Raw genomic sequence first — 21,758 nt, forward strand, 5'->3', positions numbered from 1 at the left:
GCAGACTTTCCCATGGCAATGCGCCTTTTAATTTCCTGGCTGCTGGTGCCAAGACTGTTGACTATGGAGCCAAGCAAACTAAAGCTGTGTACAATCTCGATCTCTTCACCATCCATCCTGATGCTGCCAATTGGTCCAGTGGTGAGAATCTTTGTCTTCTTGTAGTGAGGTCTTAATGCCCTGTGTAACTAATTTATTGATCTGTTTCAGTACCCTTGACATAATGTTCAATCACTTATGTTACTTATACACCCATAGAGTCACAACCCCCTCATGTCTGACTATCCGTTGATATCTCCTGCTGAGTTATTGGTGAATTTGAACCACTTGAGAGATGTGGCCTTTGAGTTAGTAGCATAACTCTCTTTGGACTATGCCCCCCCAAAGTCTCTACTATAATTACTAGGATATTCCACTTTTACTTCAGTGCCCTTTCCATACTCTAATATCATCATAATATTATTTTGTAAATTAATCCTGTAAAAGGAATAATTAAAATTTAACCATAGTGATTGTCATTTAATCTGGAATTAAAAATAGACTCGGAAGTTGGTAATTTATATACATATGTGGTTTGTGGAATATTTTTATACAAATAATAGACATTGTTCATTTTTGCCAACTGTATAGCCCTGTTATGCATTACTATCCTGGGTGTGCTATTCACATATATGTGATCCTACAAGCCTGGGCTCTTACTTTAAAAAAAAAAGATATGTTGTTGTTAGGTCAGAAGTGACTCCTAGCTGATCTTCCAGTGAGTTTTCAGAGGCAGTAAACTGCAGAGGAGGAGATGGTCTTCTGGGAAGAAACTGGTGGATTAATAATAGTACTTTTGTTTTACCAATACAAATCCTTACCTGTTAGGCTACCAGAACTCTCTATGGGGGTATGCTGTTGTTATTGTGTGCTATCGAATCAGACGGTTTTCAGAGGCATTTAGATTGCCCGTCCTTCTGCAGAGTAGTTGGTGGATCAAAACAATGTGTCTTTGGTATTGCAGAACAGTTTTCTACCACTAGGCATCCAGAGTTCCCTGGTGAGGATATAGGAACTCTTAAAGAGATTTAAATGGAAGTTTGGGATGCGGATAGTGAATGAATGATAGTTTTGTTAGGCTTTTTAATTCCAGGCAGGCTAGATGTAGGTGTTGAAGTTTTCATAACATTTATTATATTTTGAATATGACTTTACCCTTTAGCCTGTCTTTTTGCATACTTTATTTTCTTTTTAACACACTACAAAACAAAGTCATATAAAAAAAAAAACAAAAAAAAAAAAACAAAGTCATATGAGTATTTCAGAACAGTGAGATAAAATATCCTTGGATCCTCTATTGCAGTTACTCTTGTTTTTCAATCTGAGATGCGTTAGGTCCATTCGATGATTTGTTGTGAGGGGCTACTACGTCAGTTCCCATTTTAGCAACCCCTTTGTACCGCAGAATGAAATACTGCTCAAATGTGTGCCATCCAGACAATTGCTTGTTTAAGTCACTGTGCCAGTCCATTTTCTTGAGCATCTTCCCATTTTTCAATGACTCTCTGCTTCTCCGAGCATATGCTTCTTTAGTGACTGGCTCATCCTGATAACATGCCCAAAGTATTGTCACCATTGCTTTTAAGGAGCATTCTGGCTGCAAGTCTTAGAAGACAAATTATTCTTCGCATTGATGTTGTTAGGTGATGTCGAGTCACTTGCGTCTCATACTAATACTATGAACAACAATAGCTCTGAATCCTCTGCTCAGTCTTGAGTCAGCCTCATTGTCTCTGACACACCTACCCCCTGACACCCAGTCACTGAGTAAGTCCACCTCATCCAGGGTCTTCCTCTCTTATGCTGTCCTTTCACCCTTCCAAGCATGATGTTCCTCTTCTTGCAGCATGCCCAAAGTATGTCAGGCGGAGCTTTAGAATCCTTGCCTGCAAGGAGCAGCTTGGTTTCACCCTCTCCAGGACAAACCTGTTTGTTCTCCTAGCAGTCCGTAGTATATTCAGTACTCTTCTCTAAAACCACAGCTCAAAGGCATCAATTTTACTTCTGTCATTCTTAGTCAACGTCCAGCTTTCAGTAACTAGCAAGTAATTTGCAAAGACCATGTCCCGAATCAGTCAGGGACACATTAGTCTCTAGACTGACATTGTATCTTCAATACTCTGGAGAGGTCCCTGACAGCAGATTTTCCCAGTGTAGTTTGTCTTTTGATTTCCTGGCTGCTCGTACCAAGAGTCAGTAAGTGGTATATATTCAATCATTTTCACCAACACCGTACTTCAAAGACATCCATTCTTTGAGTCTTTCATTTTCATTGTTTAACTTTCAAATTGCATCTGAGTTAATGGAAAACACCATAGCTTGAGTCAAGCACACTCTAGTCAAGCACACTCTAGTTTTTACAATTACATTCTTGCTCTTTTAGCGCTTTGAAGTGGTAGTTGGTAAGTGATTTACCCAATTCTTGTTTGATTTCTTCACTACTACAGACATGGATATTAATTGTTGACCTAATACAGTGAAATAATTAACAGTTTTGATCTTTTCTCTGTTTATTATGGTCTTGTCTGTTTGTCCAGGTGTAAAGACTTTTCTTTCCTTTATGTTGTGGTGTGATCCATACTGAAGGCTCAGGGTGAGCTTCATTAATAAGTGCTTCAGATCTTAACATTCAACAGAGTTGCATCCTCTGCACCTCACAGGTTGTTGATGAGTCTTTCTTCAAACCTGATTGCACATTCCTCTTCATATAGTTCAGCTTTGAAGATTATTTACTCAGCATACAGGGTCCTAATGCACACCTTTTAAGCCACACAGTATCCTCTTGTTCTTTTTAAACAACTGTATACAGACTGAAAATCTTCTAGAAACAAGTATTCTAGAATTTACAGTCATCTCAATGTTACCCAGAATTTATTATGATACCCACAGTCGAAAGAAGGGAGCTCTGGTGTCCTAGTGGCAAAAATTTGCACTGGAATCATGAATGCATGCTGTTTGAGGCCACCAGCTGCTCTGCAGGAGAAGGATTTGACCGTATGAGACTTAGTTAGTTCACTCAGCATAATGCTCTCCAGTCATAATATATGCTAATATATGTTTAAAGTTCCAAGAAGAGTGATATACAACATTTCCCAAACTTACATGACTTTGGAAGACTTCTTGAAGTGCTTGATTATAGTTTTAATTGGCACAAGTCTTCCACAGAGCACAATTTAGAAAATCCTACTCTGAAACATACTTGAAATATTGGCGTATTTTTAAAGAAATTGTGAAACTAATTTCTAATTGTTGATGTATACCTTTTTATCTTAAATAGTCTTAAGAGTAAATCAAATCTTTTGCTGCCAGGGAAAAAGGGGAAGGGGGGAAATCCCATTGCTGTCAAGTCTATTCTGATGTACGGTGGCCCTCCACTAGGTTTCTGAATCTCAATGGGAAGAGACAGCCACACCTACCATGAAATAACTGGTGGGCTCAAACTACCAGTCTTTTGATTAACAGTCCAATATTTAGCCTGCAGTGCTACCATGGCAAATAGAGTAGTTGAATTAGTAGGAAAAGTTAGACTTTCTTAAGGAAATATCAGAATCTGAGAAGAGAAAGGATGAACTATTTCAGGCTTCACTTTGCCTTTGCATGATATCATTCCCCTTGAAAAGTACTGGAATGAAAGTTGTTACTACTGAGATTGGTAGAGACAGACAAATTGAGAACTAAAACAAAAGGCAAACATACAGCTTTTAAAGTCATTGGTTTCTTTTAGTTTCTTGGGCTACAAATAGCTAGACATTGATTGGGTAAGCGTAAGTTTGCAGATTTTAAGCAAAGTGTTGAAAGAAGTGAAAAGCAAATATAAAATGGACAAAGGAAATGATAAAAGAAAGTAAGAAACATTTCTTTAGGGAAATAGAATGTTATAACAAAATCTCAAGAGATAACCACTCAGCTCAGCCTTGTTAATAAATGGACTACTTTCTGCCTAAGTGATTTGCTCCTTCCATATGTAGATTTGGAGCCAGAATTTAGAAGTTCCTTTAATCTTTTCATGATTAAGGAGCTTTGAGGCATAATGGTTAGTAGAGTGCACAGCTAACCAAAAGGCCATCAGCTTCAAACAGTTTTGAATCTTCCAATGACTCTACAAGAGAAAGATGGGCAATTTCCTATGAGAGAGATATACAGGTAGTTTGGTTTTGGTTGAGTCTATTAGATATATGGCTTAAGTCTACTTTTTTTTTTCTTTTTTTATTTTTTGGCTTAAGTCTACTTTCTGTCATTATGCATACATATATGTAAGGTGATAGGGAAACACTGACAATTAGCTTTATCAGTGTGAGTCAGCATTTCTTTTTATTCAGAAGTTGAATTCCACAGAGTGGCTCAAACTCTTGTCAGAGTGAGTTTACAATCTTTCACTTGATTCCTTCATGGTGATGGCAGCCACTGGTTAAATTAGTATAAGTGGAAAGCAGTACATGCTTGTTTACCTTTTCATGGAGTGTTTTATCTAGTGAATATAAATAATAAGTATTTAACTGGAATGTAAAATCCAGTCATTTTTCACGTGTGTATTACAGGAGTGTGTTAACGTGTGTAAGGAGCCCTAGTGGCATAGTACAGTACTTACTAGATTGCACACCAAAAGATTGGTGGTTTGAATCTCTCAGATCCTCCAAGGCCGAAAGATAAAGCAATATCCTCTTGTAAAGATTTACAGCTTGGGACCCTAATGAAGACTGCCATGAGTTAGAATTGACTCCTTGGCAGATGGTTTGGTTTATTTGGTTTATATGTGTTTGTTGTATATTAAGTAAATTCACTAAGTAAAGTAAAGGTGCATTTAGTAAAGGCAGAATCACAAGCCAAGTTGTTGTATTTTGTTTAGAATGGTCTTTTCTTTATAACTGTACATGCATTGTAAGTGATAATCTTAGATGTTTAGGTTCATTTGCTCAGCTTTCTTATGGTTTAGAAACTATGCATGTGTTTGTTGCATTCTGACTACAAAGCAGTCCCTCAGTTGTCTGAAAAGCTGATGAGATTATGTGGGTTTTTTTATCTACTGAATTTATGTTGAATAATAGTAATCTGATACTTGTTTATCTTTTAGTGGTGGAAAAGACAGCTGTTATAATATGATGCAGTGCATTGCTGCTGGGCATCAGATTATTGCTTTAGCAAATCTAAGACCAGCTGAAAGTCAAGGTAAGTGCATGACATTCTCTAAGTGACATAAACTACAGTTTAATAATTGCATGCATATCATATGTCATATGTAAAAGTGAAAAAAAAGGGAAACTAATATTTATTTAGCACCTACTAGGGAGTTCTGGTGACCTAAGGGTAAGAATCTGCTCTCAGTCCCAAAGGCACTGCTGTTCAATACTGCCAGCTGCTCCACGGGAGGATAGGCAATCTCCTCTGTGAATACTTCCTCTGAAAACCCATTCGAGGGTCAGCTATGGGTCGGTTCTGACTTGATGGTACACAACAAAAACAGGGAGCTCTGGTAGCCAAGTGGTAAAAAGTTGTACTACAATTTGAAAGGCACATGGTTTGAATCCCCCAGATGCTCTGGGAGAAAGAACAGTCTCCTGTGAGATTAACTGCTTCTGAAAAGCTGCTGGAGAGTCAGCTAGGGGTCAGTTCTGATTTGAAGGTACTTTCTAATAACAGATGCTACATTCTATGCTATATTTTCCCTATATATCTATCTGTTAGTCCTAGGAATAGCCCTTCAAAAGAGAAATTACTAATCTTCCTTTTATAGGTATGGATCTTGAGACTTTGAAGGTTTAATAACTTAGTCCAAGGTAAAATAGTTAGGACATACTTTAAGTGCTAAGACTGTTGTTTTATGTTCCATTCTGTCAAGTCGCCTGTGACTCATAGCGACCCTATGTACAACAGCTCTAAATCCTGCTCTATCCTGTGCCAATCGCACAGGATAGTCTCTGACACTCCCATCCCGATTACCCCAGTCACAGAATCAATCCATCTCATAGAGGGTCTTCCCTTCTTGCGCCGTCCCTCCACCTTCCCAAGCATGACGTCCCTCTTCAGGGACTGATCCCACCTTGCTGCATGTCCAAAATGTGTCAGACGAAGCTTCTGAATCCTTGCCTCCAAGGAGAAGCCTGGCTTCACCCTCTCCAGGACGAACTTGTTTGCTCACCTAGCAGTCCATGGTATATTCAATATTCTTCTCCAGCACCACAGCTCAAAGGCATTAACTCTCCTACCATCCCTAGTCATTGTTCAGCTCTCTGATGCATAGCAAATAATTGCAAAGACCATTCCTATATCAGGCACATCTTAGTCTCTAGACGTTACTTCAGTACTTTTTAGAGGTCTTTAACAGCACACTTTCCCAATGCAATTCGTCTTTTAATTCCTGGCTGCTAGTACCAAGAGTGTTGGTTGTAGAGCCTAGCAAACTGAAGCTGTCAACAATCTCAATCTCTTCACCATCTATAATGATGCTGCCAATCTGCCCAGTGGTGAGAAAGTTTGTTTTCTTGATGTTGAACTTCTGTCCTTGACCTTCTTCAGCAAGCACTTCAGGTCCTCCTCAGTTTCAGCAGTTAGGGTTCTGTCATCTGCGTAATGCAGATTGTTTATGAGTCTACCTCCAGTCCATATACTTTCAATATTATAACATAAAAAGCAGAGTGTCCATTCAGGTTAATCCTCTGTAGACAAAGGCAAGAAATTCCTGTATTCCTTTTGGCCAGTCAGGTAAGTATGTTTTTAGCCTTTTATCTTAAAATGTCTTCTTGTTGTTGTTATGTACCATTGATTTGGAACCCATTCATAGCTGATCCTCTAGCAGGTTTTCAGAGGCAGTAAATGTCATGGAAGGAGATTGCTCTTTTTTCTCCTGTGGCGCAACTGGTGGATTTGAACCACATGTTTTCAATTGACAGCACAGCTCTTTACCACTAAGCCACCAGAATTTACTTGGAAAACAGATGTTTTAAATATAATACATATATAATATAATCTTAATTTTCCTTGTTAGAACTCCTATCTTGTCTTTCACTTTTGTAATGTGAATAATTACAGTTCCCCTGCACATTAATGTATAATTTCCCATGTGCTCATGGTTCATTGGCAGGGTGGGCGAGATGACAAGCAAAGTATATCTTTAAATTATACTTCACAGTAGAATGGAGACACTTATTTAGAGTATTGTTAGTGAGATAAAATTCAGTAGTAAATGGACTGAAAATATTATCAAGATAAAAAGATGGAACAATATCTGCTGAAAGTATATTTCTAGTAGAAGAGAATTGATGGTTGTGGGTTGGGAAATGGGGAGGAAATTGGTGTTTATTAATGACTAATTGATTGATAAAGAGAATCATATTAAGAAATGTCTGACAAAGAACTACGGTATAGAGCAGAGTTGAATAAATTCCCAGCAAATGTCCTTCAGTGGGTATTCTGACAGAGAATTCATCTCCCTCATTGAAGATAATGTTAATTTGTCTTAAAGTTTATAAACTGTTTCTTTAAATTTGTAATAGGAACTTTTGTGGCATATTAATTAATCTTTTTAAGCTAATATTGGAGCCTTTTGTTTTTATTTGGTCTCTTATAATTATTGCCATATAAATTCCTTTAATAAAAACTACATTGTAGTTAAGATTAAATGGAACCTTAAAAAAAATTTATCTTTTAAGTTAGAGCACTGGTGGCCTAGTGACAAGAAGCTGTTCTGCAATCCTGAAGGCACACAGTTCAAATCTGTCAGCTGCTCTGAGGTGGGAGAAGGATGGGCAATCTCTTTTGTGCTATTAACTGCCTCTGGAAACCCTCCAGAGAGGGTCAGCTGTGGGTTGGTTCTGACTCAGTGGTACATAACAACATACTAACATCAGGGCATTTTATGTTAAGAAGCTCAAAAATCATTGAATATTGATCTGGTTGTGTCAGTATCCTTTAAAACAAATACATTTTAAGATTCATTCTACTTTGAAATGAGAACAGACTTAAAGGGTATTAGGTGATTTGGGCTACATTTCTTTTTTAAATGATTTTTTAAATTTTTCTGTTTTTTGTGTGTCTATCGTCAAATCGGATCTGACTGGTACAGGAGGAAATTGCCCCTCCTTCTACAGCAGAGCTTCTGGTGGATTCGAATCGCGTACCTCTAGGATTGCAGTTCAGCTTCTTGTCACTAGGTCACCAGAGCTCCCTTGGGCTACATTTCTAATTTCTACTGGAACAGAAGATTTTATAAAGTGCTGTCCTACTGACTATGATTTGTGGTGACTCTAGAAACAACAGATTAAAATTTTAGATGTTAGTTTAAAGATTAAGGTCATCATCGATACTTTGGGCCTGATATTGGGACAAGTCACTTTTTTAAAGAATTTCATGCTGGAAGAGCAGATCAGTGAGAGAGGAAGAATCTCAACAGGCTGGATTGACATTGTGACTTCAACAATCAACTTGAGTAGTGGAGATGGTCAGGGCGAGGATAGGGTAGCATAGGATAGGGCAAGGCTGCAATCTGTTTTTCACAGTGCTACTGTGAGTCGCAGTCAACTTGATGGCACCTAACAACAGTGTCATTTTATAGCTATTACACCCATTCTGCATTGAATATCTTTGTAAAGATTATTTATGCACTTTCCTTTCCCTGCTTCTAAAAAGTGGAATTACAGCATCAAAAAGTCTTAGATACAGGTCTTCTCTGACAAACACAGGATTGCTATGAATCAGAATTTACTTGACAGCTACCAGCAATAACAATATGTTCTGTTGAAGTACAGTACCAATGTGTTCTGTTGAAGTACTGATTAGAAATTATATTTAGAGTATCTATATTTTATTTTAATAAATATTTGTTATTTGTTAAGTATATATTTGAGTTTTTCTTTAAATATCAGTGAGTTTATAAATAATTTTTAGTGATCTGAAAATAAATGCATGTATTAAACTGCTTACCCAGTTTGAACTCATTCAAAAGCACCATGGAACACAGGCCTGGCAATATATTTCCAGAGGTCATAGCCTTTAAAACTTCAGAGTTGTACACTCTACACATGAGATTACCATGAGTCTGAATTGACAGGTCTGAAAACAACAAAAATAAAATCTTTAATAGAGAATATACATGTCAAAATATTTATCAACATGTAGTTAGTTATTGACTATATTAGTTCTTTAAATATTCATTATATATAATTTTTTAAAAAATTCTGTATTATTATGTTTATGATTAGCATTAGTGATGAGTAGAGTTGATATAGACTCGGTACAACTATCAACAAATAGACAAATTTTATATCTTATTTCAGTACAGAAATGCAGGAAGGCATATTAATCACATTTTAAGTTAATTGATATGATGAATGATACTGTCCAAGCAGTAAAACTTAGGAGGGCTTTCAAGTTCATTTCCGCTTTTATTGATAATTTTCATCTTACTCATTGCAGCTGGGTCAGATGAACTGGACAGCTACATGTATCAGACAGTGGGTCATCATGCCATTGACCTGTATTCAGAAGCTATGGGCCTTCCTCTCTATCGACGAACCATACAAGGAAGGAGCGTGGATACTGGACTAGTGTACACTGAATGTGAAGGTGATGAAGTCGAAGATCTTTATGAGCTTTTGAAACTTGTTAAGGTATGCAGAGTGACTAATTACATGTTCTGAATTTAATGTGGGGAATAGAATGTGATGCATTTCCAATTGTTAATAGTCTGACTCTTCTTTGAAAGGATATTTTGTCCATTTTTCTTTTTGTTTGAGAAAATTGTTACTATGTTGTTATAGTCCATGGTATATAGAAATAAGACCTTTGATATAATTCCGCGTTTGGTTTTGTAATATTTAACTAAGTTTGATTGTTTTTTTTTTATGTTTGGGAGGGTTTTTTGTTGCTTTAGTATATTGGATGTGATGATCATTCAGTCATGTTCTGACTAATACTTTCTGAATGCCAACTGAATGTTTGTATTAGAGACTGGGGAATGGACAGTTCAGACGGAGCTTACTTTCTAGTGAAAGGAGACATACAATAACAAAACTAATAGGATACTTGGTAGTGAGGATTTGATAAGGAAGAGTAAAGCAAAGTGAAAAGATGGCAAGAGGTAGCTTCAGGGATTGTGTTCAATGTAGCAGTCACATGAAACTTTACAGAAAAGGAACAGATCTAAAGAAAAAGGGAGATTTCTATGGGAGTAGTATGAATTCAATGCTTAAATCACATGTTAGAGTTTGGCAACCATTTTGCACTCATTGAAAATTAGAAGTGAAAGTATAGAGTTTCTTGATTTAATAAGTACTGGAGGCTAGGATTTTGAAGCTCCTTTTCACATACTTTGGGCATATGGCCAGGGGTCTGATCCTTGGAGAAGGACATGATGCTCAGAAGGGTGGAAGGACAGTGCAGAAGGGTAAGACCCCGGCTGAGATGGATTGATACAGTAACTGGAGCAATGGGACAATTGGTGTGTTGGAGTCAATGATACTGGCTCAGGGCAGGGCAGGCTTCAGAGCTATACATAGTGTGGTTATGAGTTAGAGGTAACTCAATGGCACACAACAACAACAAGATGCACCTGATTCAGGCCATGGTCTTCTCAGTCACCTGTGACAAATCAGAGAGCTGAACAATGAGTAAGGATGACAGAAGAAGCTTTGAATGCCTTTGAATTGTGGTGCTGGAGAAAAATACTAAATATCTCATGAACTGCCAAAAGAACAAACAAATATATCTTGGGAAAAGTACAGCCGGAGTGCTCCTTAGAAGCAAAGATACCAAAGATTCATCTATCATGCTCTCATACATGTAGCTACGCAAGGTTTTTCCTTAGAAAGGGAAATCATGCTTGGAAAAATGGAAGGTCAGCAAAGGAGAGGAAGACCCCCAATGAGATGAATTTACATGGTGACTTCAGCAATGGGTTCTAGGTGTCAGAGATGATAAAGATGGCACAGGATAGGGCAGGAGTCAGGTCAGCTGTTCATAGGGTTGCTATGAGTTATACTTGACTCGATGGCACCTAACAATGACAACAAAGGAACTCTGGTGGCCTAGTGGTGAGAAGTTGTGCTGCAGTCCCAAAGGCACATGGTTTGAATCTACCAGCTGCTCTGTGAGAGAGGGATGAGCACTCTCTTCCTGTGTGATTTACTGCCACTGAAAATCCACCGGAGAGTCCACCATAGGTTGTCTAACTTGGCATAAAATAAGAAGTAAATTCTCCAAGGGCCTCTGCTGACCTAGTGGTAGAATCGCATTCCCAACCCCAAAGCATCTTATTTGAATCCATCAGCTGCTCCGTGGGAGAAAGATGGCCAGTCTCCTCCTGTGTAATTTAAATCCTCTGCAAACCTACTCCTGGAGGGTCGGCTATGAGTCTGTTCGGCTTCCACAGCACATAACAGCAACAGGAAGTAAATATTAATTAATAGATAAGACTTTATATTAAGCACTTGTATATTCATTTGTATTGATAACCAGCTATTTGAATGCAGTTAACATTCTTCTTAAATAGGAATTTTTGTCCTATTAGTCAATATCAATTTATAAAAGAAGTATCTGATAGAATAGGCAAATGTAAAATGAGTGTAGCAGCAAAGGAATTACCAAATCTGACTTCTGCTGAAACCAAAAAAGAAGAACTGTCTCCATGAGCAACATACGCAATATTAACTTATTCCTGTGAGGTCATGTATTGTGTTCCAGGCTCTTGTACCTGCTTCTATGAATTCCAGCACCAGTCTTATTCTTCTGGGTCTGAAATCCATTGTAATGACCAAACAGACTTTATAGAACCATATGCAAGGAATGGTGGTTTGTTAGGTAGTTTAATAGGTTGTAGACCAAGTTGGCATCAGTATGCTGTCCCTCACTCCAAACAGCTTCTCAGGCCTTATGGCTTAGGTCAGTGTCACAAAATTCCATTAGTCCTGCCAATTAAGACATCTTTCCTTAGTCCACCAGGGAGCTTGGGTGAAGGCCTCTGACTCTGGTTCTGTGGGCAGCAGTCCCAGGACAGCTCTATCTTATGTTGGTTCTCTGTTGAGGCTGTGGTTGCTCTTGTATAGATCCTGGTCTGGTTGGCACAGGAAATCTCTGGCCCCAAAGAATGTACGCTGCATTCTCTGCTGCCTTTTCCTTGCATTGAGAGTCCTGATTCTGCCACTAAACCTACTCAGTTTAAAGCTAGTAAATGGCAAGACTAACCATTCCCCTTGTGAACAGATTAATACACCCTGTTTGTATGTTCCCTTATAGCCATGTGGCAAAGTCAAACTCAATGATTAGAAAAGCCATTTTGAACAGTAAACCCTTGATGCCTCTGGATCATAGCCCAATATTTCTTAGAAGTCTTTACATTTTTCACCCAAGAAAGAAAAGGAAATTTCTATTTCAGATTTTGTTAAGAGACATTTCATTTCATTTTCTTACTCTTGAAATTTAACCTTTTCAGAAGTCATTTGGAAATACAGATATTTGGAAAATTGTTAATTCATACTTCAGTGTTACTAAATTATAAATTTAATACTGATCAGTGTTTACTAAGTTAAAGATTTTAATTCAAACAGTACATGAGGCATTTGAATTTTTCATAGTTTGATGAAAGTATTTCTTATTTGTATGAGAGAATCACTTGATTGCTTTGAAGAAAATAAGACAGAAGATACTTGGGATAGTTGTATAATTTACTGTTAGTTATGGATAGAATAAGAAATAGATACTTTTAAAAGAAATCGTAAGGACTTAGTTTCTTCCTTTATGAAGATACTTGCTAGTAACCACTACTTGGGTTATCCAATAAAGGAAAAGAATGCAGTTTATTATTGTCTTTTTATAAATTACAGCTACTGTCCTTATAGCAGTCCATTTATTGTGTGCCAATCTTGGGTTTTCTATTTTCTAAGTACAAAGAATTTGAATATTAAGATTTTAACGTAAACTAGTGTTACACACTGTTAGGTTTTATATTAGATTTTCACTGTACAGAACTGAGTTTCTTAAAAATCTCAAACTTGATAACTTTGGAGAAGCTCTGTGATAATAACAACCTTCCAAGAAAGGGAAAGATAATAAATTACTAATCAATTTAATTAAAAATGGACAGATTAGTAGTAATTAAGAAGAAATTTCCCTTTCAATCCATGCTGTCTTGGGAGAAATGGATGCTTTGCCATTATCTTTATAGTAACCGTCAGTTATGACATAAATTAATGCTAATGTTAAATCCTGACAACTTCTGCTTTGGAAGTTCGTACATGATAATTATAACTATAGTTGAAAGAGATGTTATCAAGTTGTCTGGGACTAAATAGGTCTCTCTTTTCCTGTGTAGAAATATTAATTTTACTATAGGATATTTTAAAGACATAAATATCGGAAATATAATGCTTTTATGGAAGAAATTGTATAACCAGGCTTTTATAGTTAAATCCATTTATGAAACACTGGTGCAAAGATTCCAATAGAGTACTTACATATTCTAATGAATAATTGAGTAATTATGGGAAAAAAAGGAATCCAGAAGAGCTATAATTCTTCCAAGTTAGTCTTCATTCGTTCTAAGAAAAAGATAGAACTGCATTTTAAAAAAATCCTTTGAATATTAATGGAACATTGAAAACATTTAGATTCATTTTCTTTTTAGACCTTTATTTATAGCAGGTTACAATTTTGTGGCTATTTAAGTAAGAGTCTTGTTTTTGTAGGTTTTTTTATCTTCACATACTGGAGCTTATTTTAAATAAGAGATGTTCCTTTTTCCAGAGAATTAAATTTACTAATTGATGACAAATGGGAGATTTTGGAGGCATTCAGAGTTCCAAATGTATTGTCTTGCAGCTGTGAAAGCCAGAAAATACATTCTGAACTATTTATAAAATCATCTGGTTTTTCTATAACTAATCCTTCTTTTTATCTTTAAAGCTTAATATTGAAATACCACTTCTGTTTTCATCTGCGTTAGTTTGGCATATAGATAACCTGTGTTATATCTTGAAAATAGAGTAATTTTCAACTTTAAAATCTTCAGATTTAAAAATTGAGTTTCATTTTTAGTCAGTTGAGCAGTACAATATTTATTGGAGCACGTACAAGCACCGTACCTTTATGTAAATATATGTAAACATTGATGTGTTGTTTCTTTCTCTCCTGGATTGAAGCTGCTGCTTCATGGATCTGAAGTCGTCTTCTCCGTTAACTCACCCAAATCAATGTAAACACCTTTAAGAAGCTTCATTATGTAAGATACAGTAAAATCTTACATTTTAAAACCATTTCTGTTCTGTTATCACATTTAATTGTTAAATTGGTAATATTAAAATTTTTTAATTGAAAGTAGTTTTTTCTTAGTTCATTGAAGGTATTTTTCCTTGGTGCTTGCAATTTACTGATAAGAAATTTGATACTGTGGCAAATTTTCTTTTTTTTGAAAAAAATCTATTCCCCCCTGCATTTTTCTGATGTGTCTGTGTTCTTGGTGTACTGAAAGCTATAAGAATGCTGCAGCAGACAGTGTGGATTTCCTTCCTCTGCATCCTTTTCACAACTCCTTACTGAATAACAACTTCTTCCTGACTTCTTTGCCTCATTGATGTTCTGGGATGAACATGTAATTCAAGTGATTCATGGGTAATTCAGGTGAAAGCTAGTCTCAAAACAGCATCGCCCTAACAATAATGATTGGATGAGTGTATTACATTGCATGTATTTAAAATAGGATGTCATCTTAGATGATGAGTATTTTAGCAGAAGGTATACCTTCTTTCTGTGCAGAGGAATATCAATGATTATTTTATCTTCTTCCTCTTCAGTGGAGACCTCTTATTTAATGTCTTTTTATATATATCCCTTTTGTTTATTTTGGATAAACATTGAATCTCTACTTATATGACGTGCTCCATATTTAAATGTCGGTACTGTATCTCTCTTCTGACCTTTGTTTAGTGAATATTCCTTGACTTTTTTACCCAATATAATGTTTCCTCTTTCTTTTCATCTTACCTTCTTTTCCATCCAATTTTCCCTCTTACTTCTTTTAAAAATACTTAGTTATTGGGACCACAGCAGTGATCTCACCAAACATTCTGACCTTGAACTGGGTTTTGACTCATGGTGACTCTCCACTGGATTTTAGAGATTAGAAATATTTATGGAAGAAGACTGCCCATTTCTCCCCTGCTGAGTGGCTGGTGGGTTCAGACTACCAACTTTTATTTCACTGCCCAACATGAGAACTTAAAGTTACTTATTTTTGTTCTACCTTACTATCCAACAAACATGATAAGCTCAACAAGTTCAGAATTGATTCAGGCTTCGTGCATAAACTTTTTTTCCATTTCTTGCATTTCTCTCTTGACTAATACTTGCTCTGGCCTAGTGGCAAGAACCATGGAGTGTTTTTCTTGCTCTGTTCTGATGACTGCCTCCTGGTTCAAGTATAGGTTTCGCATAAGCACAATCAAATGTTCTGGGATTCCCATTCTTCTCAGAGTCAGCCACAGTTTGCTGTGATCCACACAGTTGAACACGTTTGCATAGTCAATGAAACACAGATAGACATTCCTCTAGTACTCTCTGCTCTCAGCCAAGATTCATCTAACATTGGCTATAGATCCCCAGTCTATGGTTTCTTCTAAACCCAGGCTGCTCATCTGGCAGCTCTCTTTTGATGTGCTGTTCCAGTTGTTTTTGGATAATATTTAAGAGACTCTTGCTTGCATGTGTATTAATGATATTATTCAATAATTTCTGTGCTCTGTCAGGTCATTGTGTTCTATGTCCATACCTTTCAGTCTATAGGCATAGCAAATCATCTGGGAGGTTGGGCTCTATGAGGAGGAATGTAGCATCAGGATCAGAGGAAGACTCATCAACGGTCTGCATTATGCGAATGACACAGCCTTGCTTGCTGAAACTGAAAACGACCTGAAGCACCTGCTGCAGAAGGTCAAGGACTACAGCCTTGAGAGTTTTTCATTGACTATGCAAAGGCATTTGACTGTGTCCACAACACATATCAACAACAACAATGTGTGAGGATGATCCTAAGAAATAATGTGAAGGAATATGTGAAATACAATGTATATGAATGAAACAATGTATAGGAATTTTATATGCAAACCAAAAGAAAAGAAAAAAAAAACCTTAAAAAGTTTCCCTGGTTCACTCATCATAATGCTCTCCAGTCTCTCCCATGTTATATATTAATTTAAAAAATCTTTTCTCCTGAGTGCTGCAGTATTTCATCCTGTGAATGTATCATAATTTCTCAATCCATTCGTTTGTTGATGGGCATTTGGGTTATTTCCATTTTCTTGCTATTGTGACTAACAGTGTTAAGAATTTCAATATACAAATCTTCATTTGGGTATCAATTCTATTTTCCTTGGAGTGTATTCCTAGCAGTGGAATAGCTGGGTCAGAGATTGGAGAGGGTTATGCTGAGTGAACTAGCTCAGTCTCATAAGGAAAAATACTACATTCAGACCATCATTGTAAGGATAACTATTAATATGTGTACAGAAGTCCAAAAGTGAAAAGAGAAGGTGACGGGAGAAGGATGGAGTGTAACGGGAAGAAATCACAAGGTTGTAGAGTTTGGTGGGCAGAAGGATGGGTTGAAGGAATTAGGAAAGATCCAATGGGGACCGGAAACGATTGAGTGACAGTGGGCATAGATCAGTGGTGATTAATTTTTTTAAACACAGATTTGGGAATGATGGTATGAAACACAATGTGAATGAAGGAATGTGTGAAACACAATGTATATAAATGAAACAAAATGTATAAAAATTTTGTATGCAAGTCAGTTGTTGTTATGTGCCCTTGAGTCGCCTGCAACTGGTAGCAACCCTATGTACAACAGGCCTAATCCCTTCTCTATCCTATGCCACTCTTATTGTCTCTGACACACCTAACCCCATTACCCCAGTCACTGAATCAATCCATCTCATCAAGAATCTTCCTCCACCCTCCCAAGCATGCTGTTCCTCTCCAAGGACTGGTCCCTCTTTAGAATCCTTGCCTCCAAGGAGCAGCCTGTTCTCACTTTCTCTAGGACAAACCTGTTTGTTCTCCTAGCAACCCATGACATATTCGAATCTCTTCTCCAGCACCATAACTCAATGGTATCAATTTTCCTTCTATCATCCCTAGTCATTGTCTAGCTTTATGATGCCTAGCAAGTAATTGCAAAGACTGTGGCCTGAATCAGGGCACCTTAGTCTCCAGACTGACATCGTTGCTCTTCAGCAAGCCAGTAAAAAAGTAAAAGAAAATTTGTTTTTAAAAAATTTCTTGGCAGCAGTTATGGCCAATGCAACAATCTGGATTGTTTAATTTCTTGTCTGCTGCTACCTTGAATTTTAATTGTGTTCTCAGATAAAATTAAATAATTGATAACTTCAAACTTTTTGTATCAGTCAGTATGTTTGTCGCCTATTGGTCCAATTGTGAGCATTTTTATTTTCTTTATATTGAAATATAATTTATACCCAAGGGCTGTCATCTTTGACCTTTTTTCAGTAAGTACTTCATATCCTTTCTATTTTCTGCAAGGAAGTTTATATCATCTACATATAAGGGGTTGTTGATGAGTCTTCCTTCAATCCTGGTGCCATATTTGGCTTCAAATATTTATTTGCTCGGCATACAGATTTGGATAGGTTTGGAGAACTGATCTTTGTATGCTGACTTTGCCTTTTAAATTGGGCACATCACCAATGAGAAGATTTGTAATACTGAAGTCATAAACTATTTATACAGAGTCATAGTATTACCAGGAAGCATTTGTATTTGTATTTTAAATTGTAAATGATAAGTTGATAGGACTTTATTCTGTGGTGTGCTGAAGTGAGGAAAAATGGACTGAATCAAAAAAAGATATCATGGTTGGCCTTAACTTTCCCTGTTAATATTAATTCATATTGCTGACTTTTAGAAACTTTTATTTATAAAACAGTTATTGAACACTTGTGATATACCAATACTGGAGTGTATAAAGAAGTATGTGGACATAGTCTCTGCTCTTAAAGATCCCTAAGAGGTAAAACATACACAAAGAAACTGTGGAATTAGAAACAACTACCATAAGTGCATACAACTGAAAAACTACAGGAATTTAAGATGAAACAGTTCCTTTGTGTTGGGGGACCAAGAGAAGTCTTATGGGGCAAATTACATTTGATATCATCCTTGAAGGTTGGTTAGATCTTGACAGAAGCAGAGTGACTAAGAGAATTGCCAGTTAAAGGCAGAGCTCAGCCAAAGTCATACAAGCCGGAAATCTTAGATGCATTAGGGAAATAGTGAGTGGTTCATTTTGGCTACAACTTAGAGTTTTAGAAGTATTGGGTTATAGGTCCTGAAAGGTTGATTGAAGCCAGAAAAGAGAGTATCTTAACTTTCAAACAGTGGAGAGGACACAAAATAAAATACTGCAACCTCAACATAATGGATCACAACCAGGGTTTGGTTTTTTGATTGTTTTTTTTAATAAGAGATTAGAATAAGAAAAGTTCAAAGTTAATTGTTCATAATAAGGTTGTTTTGTGAAAGGTATGTTTCACCCACAATATGCTACGCATATGCTAGATTACATTTGCATTATCTGACATTTCACATTTATGACAATAGTAAAAAAAAATCTATTTCCAACTATTTTGCAGTGGTATGACAGCATTATTAATTATTAACACATTATTAATAGCTATTATTAATTATTAAGGTACTCTTAATGAAGCCGTGGAATGGCAACATCCCCTTGAAGAATCCCACAGAAGGAAGGTCCCTGGCATCTTTTATGAAGCTAGACAGTGCTTCCTCTGTGCTGTGTGTCCCCTCCTGCCAGCTGGGCCAGCTGCTGTGTTTAGCGGACCTCCTCCAGGCAAACATAGGCAGTATCAAGTCGGTGGGTACCGGTTCTGAGTTTCCAGTCCCTACTTATCCTGAATGTGACTTAGTGGTGAAGAGTTGTGTTGCCAACCCGAAGGCACATGGTTCAAATCTACCAGCTGCTCTGTGGGTGAAAAATGGACAGTCCTGTCTCGTGCATTTAACTGCCTCTGAATACCTGCTGGAGGGTCAGCTGTGAGTTGGTTCTGACTTGATAGCACAGAACAACAATATTTTCTAAATTTGAAAAAATGAGACGGATTAATAGTCTGAAAACTGAAAAAAAAACCACTCCAATTTTACAAAATGTTGATTTTCACATAATGACTTGGTTTTAAAATTCTATTTAATACAGTAAGTGAGTAGTGGGTATATTTCCTACTACTAAAACAAATTGTATGTCCAAACAAATGTGGAAGCAATTACCTTGAAGGATTTTATGAAAGAAAGACAGACTTGCAGGGTTGACAGGGAACTTAAAGATCATTGGATTGAATGCCTGGAAGTGCAAGAAATGGACTTTTTTAATATATATTTCTTGGAAACAACCCAAGTGCCCATCAACAAACAAGCTCTGGTATATTCACATAATGGAATACTATGCAGCATTGACAAACAAGGAACTCATGAAATATTATGCAAAATAGATGACCCTGGAGGACATTATGTTAAGTGAAATATCTCAGTCACAAAGGGACAAATATTGCATAGGGCCACTGTTGTAAAACAGGACTGACATTGGCCTTGAGGGAAGACACAGAAGGAGGGGAGGAATGATGTATATTGCATTGAAGTAGATGTGGGAGAGAACTGTTTAAAAGGGATTTATGATTGGGTGGTATTGTCATGACAGGAGTCCAGAATGAAGTCTGCATAGTGGAGTGAACTAGGGAGGAGGGACTGCATAACAATGAAAGAGTTTTTCTTTTACTTCTCAAGGAGAAGAGTGAATTGGGGGGGAAGAGGGGCCAGGGAGAAAAGTACAACAATGAATGACTGGAAACCCTAAGTCTCTGTAAACTTTTATTAAAATTAATAAAAAACACCAATAAGAAACCTGAAAAAAAAATCCCCAAAACAAAAAATATAATATGTTTCTGTATATAACAGATTTTTCCAAAAAAATTGTATAGGATGAACATCAACTAAAAGTATACTTTTTTTTAAACTAGCATAGGTTTACCCAAAAGTTTCAAAATATGTATGTTTTAACATGATAATAAAGCATATAAATGGGCCTTCATTATTATAATAATATTTATTCTGAATTTTAAAATATATACTGGTCAATCAAGCAAAATAAATATCTTTAATATTTTCTATAACCCTTTGGACATCACATCAAATTGAGCTTGGCTTTAAGACTAAATTAATTGATTCCTTCTCATCTACTTATAGTCTTCCTGCAGTGTCTCACCCTCTGTAATTTATCCCAACAACCCCTATTTGGTTAATCTTTCTAAGAGAGAGATCAAATCACACTGTCCTATTCATCAAAAATCTTCATTGTTTACCATTAATTAATTTAGCTTTCAAGAATGTACTTAGAATTACTGTGCTTTTGAATTTATCCTGTGAGTTCATTACTTGCTTGCTTTTGTTTAAAGATTAAGTATGCGGAGGTCTTTCTTTATTCTTTTACTCTATATGGAGTTATAAGTTACTAAGTTGAACTATGGGGTAGCTTTGGTGGCCTAGTTGTAAGAAACTATACTGCAATCCCAAAGGCACATTGTTCGAATCCACCAGCAGGTCTGATGGAGAAGGATGGGCAGCCTCATCTTATGTGATTAACAGCCTCTGAAAACTTGCTTGAGCATCAGCTGTCGGTCGGTTCCTACGCGATGGCACTCAACAACATGTTGAACTGTACCTCTCTAGAACTCATTTATTCTCTCTGTAACATGTAGATATATTTTTTTTTCTCTTTGTCTTGTCATCTATTTTGAGAAAACTGAGGAGATGCCATAAAGACCTGTTCAGATTTGCTTTGGGAATGAGGTTTTTTGGCTTTTTCCCCCCTTAGTTTGTGAACCTCATCGCTTTTTCAGGTCATCTTCTTTCTCTATTCCTTAAGTTTCAAGACAGTTCTGTAGAGTTAATGCAGTTTTTCCCATTACATATAAATTTACATTATCATATTAATAATAAGTACTAGCTCCAAGTGGGCACTGAGATGAGTGTAATTCCTCTTGGCTTTATTAGTTGCTAATGCAGAAAAGAGAAAAAAATGATCATCGTTCAAATTGTGAAAGAGATTTTAATAGGGACAAATTTATATTGTATATTGGCCTGGAATTAACCTTCTAGATTTATTGCTTATAATTTTTGATACTTTCTAGACTTTTAAAAACTCTTTTAGAAAGATAATTCTTTCAAATGGCACATGAAATTAATTTTTAAAATTTAAAATTGTGTATGAGTAAATTACCATGTTCTTTACAATTACTTTCTCTGCATCTGAGAGCTGGACAGTAACTAAGAATGATAGAAGGTTAATTGATCCTTTTGAGTTGTGGTGGTGGAGAAGAGTGTTGAATATACTGTGGACTGACAGAAAAACAAACAGATCTGTCCTGGAGAGGGTGGAACCAGCTGTTTCCTGAAGGCAAGCACTGGTATGTCAATTTGCCATACAGAGGCAACTAGTGATTGCTGTGATGCTACTAAACACTGACACTGATGTGTCAAATGTGATAATGGTTACCCATGGTGTACAGTGTTTGGTGGAGCTCCCTGATTAAAAAAAAGCTTGGAAGCAGGAGTGGCATCCACTTCAAAAATGGTTTGCCTCCCAAAATCCTGTGAACCTGGAGAAACGATGAAAGTTATACAAGTGTTCAGGTCTTTCGTTCATAGAG

General features: G+C 36.7%; 1 protein-coding gene across 1 annotated transcript in view; it reads left to right on the forward strand.

The window, feature by feature from the left end:
- Positions 1 to 21,758, forward strand: part of DPH6 (diphthamine biosynthesis 6) — a 205,158-nt gene that overhangs the window by 1,251 nt on the left and 182,149 nt on the right. The window contains exons 2-3 of the mRNA XM_006883043.1: positions 5,111 to 5,205; positions 9,448 to 9,641. Coding sequence (XP_006883105.1) covers positions 5,111 to 5,205; positions 9,448 to 9,641 — 289 coding nt within the window. The remainder of the gene's footprint in view (positions 1 to 5,110; positions 5,206 to 9,447; positions 9,642 to 21,758) is intronic.

This window comes from Elephantulus edwardii, unplaced genomic scaffold (assembly GCF_000299155.1).
Source record: "Elephantulus edwardii isolate Elephantulus edwardi_28Jun2011 unplaced genomic scaffold, EleEdw1.0 scaffold00026, whole genome shotgun sequence".
Classification (NCBI taxonomy): Eukaryota; Metazoa; Chordata; class Mammalia; order Macroscelidea; family Macroscelididae; genus Elephantulus; species Elephantulus edwardii.